The 9,331-nt window shown below is 30.8% G+C and overlaps 1 protein-coding gene across 1 annotated transcript; it reads left to right on the top strand.

The window, feature by feature from the left end:
* On the top strand, positions 4,397-4,870 carry LOC110013194 (auxin-responsive protein SAUR50-like). The gene has a single exon (XM_020699312.1). The coding sequence runs from the start codon at positions 4,431-4,433 to the stop codon at positions 4,728-4,730; it is 300 nt and encodes a 99-aa protein (XP_020554971.1). The 5' UTR covers positions 4,397-4,430; the 3' UTR covers positions 4,731-4,870.

The raw sequence follows: 9,331 nt of genomic DNA, 5'->3' as shown, positions 1-9,331 counted from the left end.
TCATGAACTCAAACTTCTAACAACTAAGCACTCCATGTTATCATCGATGTCGAGCTTGAAATCTTGAACCAGAACTGTACATACGAGGAGTTTGTTTATATGTACGGGTGTACTGTATTGGACTTTTCTTATGATGCTGCTACATTTTGGACAAGTCATAGATTATTTGTGTGGTGAATTGGTGAAACTTTAGACTAACAAGGCAGCTCTCTAGTCCTATGAACATGGGAAACTACTACTCTGTCACCAAATATACATATCAGAGTTTCTAGTGATGGTCCTTTTGATTAGGGCCAAAGACTGGTTGGTAGTTTTCTTCCTTTCCCATTGCTTGATTTATTAGGCATTGACATGAGCACATGGGTAGTTCAAAATACCTGACATTTATCTTTATATTCAACTGTCTATTGAGGTGAGAACATACATGTGGGAAGAAGAACCATAAAAGGCTTATGTGGGTGGTTTGATCAGGTGTGATTGATTATGGTGGAGCTTTATGACTTAGTGGCTTAGATTTCAATATTGCCACAATCATGCATTGGCGCCCAAAGAGGCTCGATCTATGTTGGTTTGCTCCTCATGTGATTAGGCTTTGGTTCTTGACTATTGTTTGGTCTTTAGCTATAGAAACTCTGATTGCCACTAAAACGTCACATACTTTCTCCTTTTTATAAGGGTTAACTACATTAAAACCCCATTCTGAAAAAGTAAAATTGTACTTTTTCCATAAAGAAACTTACACTCATGTCCCTTCGAGAATTCATTGTTTACCTTTGATCTTCTTGAGATATGATTTGGATGAAAAATGTTGATGTCAGTAAAAAAAAATACATTACTTTTTGATTTTATTCTCATTTAGCATTTTGCCGTTATATTTTTATACTTGTAAAGGGATGAATTTGATACATATAAATTAAAAAGGTGTAACTATAATAAAATATTATTATCAAATTATAGCAATTGGATAAAGTAACCATAAATAATGAAAAAAAATTAGTCATCCTTTGATTTAATTTTATATATATATGAAGTGAGGTTATCATTATTATTGCATCTATTTCTTTCCATAGCAACGTTGTTTCCTTGCAAAGTGCTTTCCATCCAACCACCTTTCCATAGAAGATTTCGCTTTCGTTCTCGTACGCCGGGTAGACATACATGACCCCCGGATGAGTGGGAACGGCATTGTGATTAATGAGGAATGCAATGGGTGGGCTTGTTTGAGTCTTCTGACGGTAGAAGAAATGGCACTTCTTTTCATTGCTTTTAGTCACTTTATGATGGGTTGTGTGGCGGTGGGTCGACCCCCCCCCCAACCCAACTTGATTTTTGTGATTGATTGCTTTGATTGACCAATAACATTTTTTTACTACATTTTCATATGCAATCTTCATTAGATTTGGCTATGGTGTTAGGTTTAGAGGTGAATTAATTAAAAAGTACTTGTGGACTTTAAATTGTAATTTTATTTTTTAATTTTTTTTATGAACTAAGTTGATGAGTTTTTTAAATATAATTTTTCAAGATTTTCTATCACATTCGTTCGATTATTTATTTTTATTTAAAAAAATATTAAAAAAATTAGGTAATTTCATGCTTTCATTCAAGAATTAAATAATTTCTTCGGACCCAACATGAAATTTCTTTGCTGTGAATATTAGAAATTGAATAGAGGCCATTGAGCACTCAAAGTAGCGTCACAAGTGTAAACGCAATTTCTTGTGTTGTTTGATTCTCTTTTTAATCATTATTTTTGTGATTAAATTATATCAAAACCATGTTTGAATAAAAGTTACAATTTGTACCTTCTAACTTCAAGGCAATACTTTTATCTAATTCCCCATTATGCCAATTGAATAGTTTTCTTTATTTCGTTCATTAATTTTAAGAATGAGGTTATTTTTGGAATTTAAACTTACATAATCAATTATGAAATTACAAATCCAAATGCCGTTATCATTTTTTTTAAAATTAATTATTTTATAATCAATTATATGGTGAAAGATTTAGTATGATGAGCATTCTCCAGTTATTATATGGTAAACATTTCAGAACTAAAAATGCACTAATTTTCCATTTTTAGTAGCTCTCTTTATTCCTAGCATGATTATGGTTAAGATATTAATATTAAATGTTTAAATTTTTAAATAAAGTGTTCGTTGAACATATATTAGGGTCATACCCAATAAGAGATCTCGAATTTGAATTTTATTGCCATTTATTTAATGAAGAAATGTGCAATATTTGTGGGACTATTAAGATTTTAATGGTAAATAATTTTTCTTTCAACAACTTAAGTTTTTACTATATGATATGTTTAAAAAACGCACAGGTCCAATTGATACGAACGACGCTCAAAGCTTGGGCCGAAAGGAATGCCAATTCTAAAAGGGGATCTGCAAAAAAAACGTTAGCACTCTGACGCCCAAGTTAGTATCGGATTCAAGAGAAAAATAATAGTAAGAAATAAAATGTAATGAGAAATTGTGATAGAGTAAGCAATTTCGTCAGATAAATCGTGTTAAGAGTGCAATTTGAATGTTAAAGCAATAATAGAGAGTGTTTTTTCAAATTCTAGAGGGTGTCCCTATAGAGGGATTGCAGATATTCCGTGGGAGGACTCAAGGTTTCTGTTGGTGGACTAAAGGTATCCTCTCTTGGTGGATAGAAAGTGTCCCTCTTGTGAACTGAAGGTGTCCCTCTTGGTGGATGGAAGGTGTCTATTGAGGGGTGCTTAAAGGAAAAATTGAAATAAAAATACGAATTTCGTGAATAAAATATGGCAAAAGCACGACAGTTTTCAGCTTTTTGAACGGGTCTAACCCATGAATCAATTTTCACATTTTCTATGAAATATAAAAAAAAGTGAAGAATTTTATAAGATAGTCGAAACTCACAATTCATATGTGACCATGTAATTTTATTTTCTTTTTTTTTTTAAATAAATAGATAGTATACAATTGTATTAAATTTCAATAAACATATTAAATAACAATTTATAACGAACTAACATGTATAATTAATATAGACAAATTATTATTATTACGACTGAAGATTCATAATTAAATTCCACAAACAATTATGGAGAAATTAATTGCACAACTATTCATCTCATGATTTGTTTAAAAAAAAATTCATACTTACTACTTAGTCCGACACTATTTTTTTTCAATAGCTATTGAGTCATTTTTTTGTAGTATAGTAATTATATTAATTATAACATAAGTGTATTGCATATTATTTAAATAATTTAATTTGATGAATTAAAATTTTCCATGTCGCTATCACGACTTTAAAGATACGTGCCAAAATTAAATTGATGAATGTACTTGCAGCCAACTAATGACCCATTGTTCAACCTTTAATTTGTTACGGACCTTACATTTTAACGTACCACTAAAAATGCACATTATCCAGTCAACTAATTACACCTTCATACTTACCAAATTATTTTTTTATTTAAATATATATGACATTTAATGAATAATAACGCGACATGTATGCATGAGTTATAACACAAGACTAAGTACGAGAAAGTTGTCTCCTTATGTGTATGTGTTTCTTTCTCTTTTCTATTCTTTTTGTCGGTATGGATCTTCTTACATTTTTTAGTATTATATTGGTATGATATCAATGAGGGAAAAAATTATATTTTTACGTTACATAAGTCAATCCCTTTATGATTTTATCATGTCGACTCTGAATTCACATTGCATTCTATAACTTCAAAAATATTTATAATTTTTAGCCCCAAAACCCTAATTCTATTTAATTTGATGGAAAAATCAACAAAATATATCCTTCAAGATTTAACGGGTCTCGTGCAATGCACGTGATTTTTTTATAAAAAAAAAAATTAAAAGAGTTACGGTTTAGTTGGGACTAAATTTATAAACTTTTTGAAGTTATGGAATGCAATGTGGTCATGAGTTAAAAAACATGGGACTAAAATCGCGACAAATATAACTTATGGGACGCAAAATTGAGTATTCCCCATCAATGAATATTGACATATATATATAATGCAATCAAATCAGATTATAATTTTAAAGTAATTAAGAGTTAATATGTGATAGAAAATGAAATGTTTGTACCTTTTCTTGGTTTCTTAGGGGTTGGGGTGTTAATTAGAGCCAAAAATTGGGAATAGTAGTAGTGGTCCTAATGTCCTTAGGAGGGGTAACAAAGTAGGGCAAATTCCCATTGGAGAATGAAACCCTTTTTTCTTCTTTAAGTGACTTCTGCAAAAACATCCATGCAACAATCAGTTCTTTGCCCCCACCATCCACATGTTCATGTTGTTGCAAAAATCTCATTTCTCTCCATACTACATTCCATCTATAAATACCCTCTACTCCACTTTAATTCTTCCCCAACACCTTATATATAACTTCATCTCATTCCTTTGTTTTCCACCAAAAAACGAAGCAATGGCTATAAGGAACACGAACAAGAACAACGGTACGCCTCCGAATTCAGCAGCCCTCAAGCAAATCCTCAAGAAGTGTCCGACGTTTGGCAAGAAGCACGACGTGCCTAAAGGGCATTTTGCAGTGTACGTGGGCAAGAACAGGAGTAGATACGTCGTTCCTATAACGTTTTTGGCGAATCCCGAGTTTCAAAACTTGCTGCAAAGAGCAGAAGAAGAGTTTGGATTTCACCATGACATGGGGATAACTCTCCCTTGTGATGAACAAGATTTCTGCTTTTTGATCTCCATGATGAGATGAGTAGCTGGTTGGAGTTTATCTGAATTTTCAGAGTAATTGATCATTAATCTATATAGAGTAATTTAGTATATATATCAATGCAGACTATCTATGTCTCTATCTAATCGACTGAGTTGAATTCTTGATTTCTTAGTATGAGCATGAGGCGTGCTATTAATTTTTCAAATAATTACATCCATTTCCTTTGAATTTAGCTTAATTGCTAAATCATCCCTTTAAGTTTCGAAATTATCAGTACATCCCTTATGGCGGTGATAAATCTTTATTTTCTTGTTACTTTAGAGCTATATATATTCTTACTATATATGAACGTACGAACCATACAATATTTTTATTTTTGGTACGTACAAATATTTTTGCACCAATTAATATTACCTTTTTCCAAGTTGTGATTGTAATATTTGCGAAACCAAAGAATTAGTACTAGGGGAGACATTTATATGATTTCAAATTCCACGATCATATTTGATTGAATATTTTTTGAGGAACTGAACGACAAACTCCAAAGAGGCCCGTCTATCGCATCTTTTCATATAAAAACGAGTATAAAATATCAAGTTTTTGTAAAATAAACTATCACAAAACATGCTATAAAAACATATTTTCATTCTACCACATATTTCGTACAAAAACTATAATAAAAATACAATTTCAGATATATTTTTATTTTATGACATCATTTCATAAGAAAACATATCATATCATAAAATTTACTAATCCAATCCAATCATGTTTTTATTTCTCAGACAAAACTCAATAAAAAGCAAAACTCCACTAGTGTTTGGATTTATGGTTTTAGTGTTTTGTTTTGTGTTTTAGAGATAGAGAGCGAAAATAGTGATAAATAAGTATGTGCTGAAAATAGATGATATGTTTGGATTTGTGTTTTGAGGTAATTTAAAAATATTTTAAAATAAGTGGTGTAAGTTTGGTGTTGGGTTTGAGAGACAAAAATCATTGTTTATTGTCGAATCATATCTTTTTATATATAAATATTGTATGTTTAATGTTGTATTTTTTGAAGACAAAAATCACTATTCCCCCGTTTTACTTAAAATTTCTTTCCAAGTATTCCCTTTTGAGCAAAACCCCTAATTTTAGAACCCTAAATTACCGCTTAAGTTCGGATTTGGATGCGGTTGCTGTTGGAGGGCTATGGTTCTTTTTCAAAATTTGTACATGGACGATGGCAAAGCGCAACAAGTATGCGTTGGATTTCACTCCAGTCTATGGTAAGTATTTATTGGACAAATTCGAATATTATTTTTGAAGTTATAGAGTTTTCTTAAATGAAATAATATAATTAGGATAAATGATTTTTTGTCCTCAAATATAGTAATCAATGCCATTTTGGTCCTTTCATTAACTTTAACTTTCTTGTCAAAATATAGCACCACCATCCGCCATCATGAGAAGCTGTCTACTTTTCTTTCTCAATTTGGTCCAGATAGTAGTAACTTTCCGTTTTTATACTTTGTATCTCGTCCATATTGCGATTATATTTTCTAATTTGATATTCTGACCCAACTTTTTAACAAATATCTTTCAATTGTACGTTCTTAAAACTATTGTTGAAGTTTGAACACACACGCCGCAAGCAAAGTCGATACACACCGCGAGGAGGAACAAAGTCAGGAATGTCGTCTATTGCTCCCATGAGCCCTGAATGGCGGTAAACAAAATAGTGCAATGTCAAACAACAACCAACCACGGACAGACTATGCATATAAGTTATTCAAACGTTGGTTCGAACATTTTGTAGAGCATGTGGTAAATAGATTTAATCAGTTCGAACAGTCAAGCTCAATGGTTACAAAATGATATCATGGGTAGGGATGCAACACTCACGTTGTCAAAATTGCCAAACGAGGGTGTTCATGTGGCAAATAGAGCCAGTTTGGAATCGATTGTTCTCATGCTCAATAGGTATCCGCTGCATATAAGCTTAACGCTGCGCCAATGCCTTACATAATGACATATTCTATGTATTTCCAACCTTTGATGGCAAAAGAGTATTGGGATGTTCCAAAATTTTAATTGGTCCACGATACTACTATATGCACCACTACTCGTCCGGGTCGACAACAAACTACCAAAATTCCTAATGAGATGGACTGGCCCCAAGCACAGGCAAGACAACAAATTCGTATCCAATCACAACAAAATCAAGCTCCATCGCATCAAAATAATGTGTTAAGACAGGATCGCAGACGTCAAAATAATGAAGCCAATACTTGAATACATTTTTTTATTTGTATGTAATTCTTAATTTTATTAGTTATTAAAAATTAATTTAATATTAAGATATTTTTATTATAAAAATTTTAAATATTATAAAACTCAAAATAATAAGTATTAATTAATTAATCAATTAATAGAAATAAAAAAAATGGCTCAAGTCGTTACAAGTGCACAAAAAAATATGTAGAATATCTAAAAGTCGAAAGGGAATAAAAAAAAAAGTGGCCCTCATATGTATACCTACGTAATGTTTAGCGGATGATTGTATTCTATTTTCTAAATCTACACAGAAATTTACAAACAAAATAAATTGTATTTTTGATACCATAATAAAATTATGATACTTTGCAATATTGGTACCATATTTTTCAAAATAGCTTGAAATAATACTAAAAAATAGAATTCTTTTGTATTTTTGATAACTGCAGTTAGATTTCAAAAGGCAAGAAGCGTGAAGCTGTTAAATCAGGCAGAAAGGGCGGGCAAGAAACGAGAAAATTGTACTTTTGGTACCATAATTTAGGATACCTTACAATATTGGTACCATTTTGTTAAAAAATTTTATGTGACCCTTTAAGTTCACCTTCAGTTAGATTGGGCTGTATCGTATTTATAATTTATTTGACAACTAATTTGGACTAGATTAATAATCACGATTAGTTAACCACCCTCAATTAATCCCTTAATTGAAAGGGTACCCGTTACCATAAATAGCCATCTAGCGAGGGTCCATAGTACTAGAGAATAAGTGAAGTTTACGTGAACTTGTCAGCTATGCGTACCATGAAGATACGGTCCTTTGGCTACCTAACTTTCTAATAAAAAAATACAAGAGAAAACACACTCTTGGTACACCAAATATTTATCCTACTCAGGTAGACTTATTCTTTTCAATTTTGGAACCACAAATGGCTTGGGTGATTTTGAACTAAAGGATGGTCCATGAAATAAAAAATAGAACAGTTGAACATCTACTAAGAGGTAGCATCATAAGCAAGATATTAGCTACTCCTATTCCTTACTTCAACACAAACAAGACACAAAATCATGGATTTAGGAAAAGCATGGGATTCCTACAACCAAAAGTGCATAATATTTAGGGTTAATTACACTTAAACCCCTCAAAAAAAAATAAAATTTAAACTTTTTTAAAATATTTTTGAAATTATACTTACATTCTTTTTGAAAATTCTCCATCTATACCTGACTCTCTTCGATTATAATTTGAACAAAAAGTGCCAACGTCAATAAAAGAAATATATATATATATATATAAAGTTTTAACATTAACCCTCATTTAATATTTTTATTATATATTTTTTATATTTATAATTGATTAAAGTAATATATATATACATGGAGTGATGCTAACTTCATTATAATTTTTCTTTTATAAGTACAAAATTATTATATGAAAAATATTAAATGAGGAATAAAATTGAAAACTTATCTAATTTTTTTTCTGCTAATGTCAACATTTTTTGTTCAAACTCTAACGAAAGCAGATTAGATTTAAACAATTAATTTTTGAAGGGGAGGTAAATATAATTTGAAAACTTCTTTTAAAAAAGTGTAATTTTGAAAGTTTAAGTGTAAATAACCCTAACATTTATTAATAAATAACTACACTCAACATTATATCCCCAACTCCCTTGGCATATGTTAAGAACACCAAAATTACATCCTTGACCTACCTTCTTTGCTTGGTTCATAGCACATGAAAGATTTCCATGTTCAAAGTTACTATTCATCAGGAAAAAAAATCTTATACCATAAATGGGCAAAATGCACTAGAACATTATCACCTCTTGAGACAGGATATCCCTGTTGGATGATAGTCTTTAGTGGAGAGCAGATCCACGCCTAGCAGCATCTAAACATAAAAGGGTAAATAACAACTACTTACTTCCTCTGAGGTTTCGCATAATTATGAATATCTCCTTATTGTTTGAAAAATTACAAATACTTCTCTCAAGTCTCAAATAGAAAATAATTATGTGGCCCCTAGACGGTGAAGTGGATATTACTATTTTACTATTGTTGATTTTTTTAAAAAAATAAAAAGTATTTGAAAAAATATAAAAAAAAAATTGAGAGTGAATAAAATAAATAATCTAGAGGAAATATTAGTTCATAAAAGTATTTTAAAAAAATATAAAATTATACTTTACAATCCAAAGGGCATTTTGATAAGCTCACTACAAAAATTGGATGAAAACCTAACAGAATGAACTAATGAAGCAACAGCTTCTAATTTTGAAACCCAAAGTTATCACGAATACTTCGAATTTTTGAACAATAATTTGCATTCAAATGGTAAAAGAAACATATATGGACAAGAAACGTGTTTTGAGAGGCTA

The sequence above is a fragment of the Sesamum indicum genome, linkage group LG15, assembly GCF_000512975.1.
Source record: "Sesamum indicum cultivar Zhongzhi No. 13 linkage group LG15, S_indicum_v1.0, whole genome shotgun sequence".
Taxonomy (NCBI): Eukaryota; Viridiplantae; Streptophyta; class Magnoliopsida; order Lamiales; family Pedaliaceae; genus Sesamum; species Sesamum indicum.
Note: the sequence above shows the minus strand (reverse complement) of the source record. Positions and strands in the feature narration are given on the sequence as shown.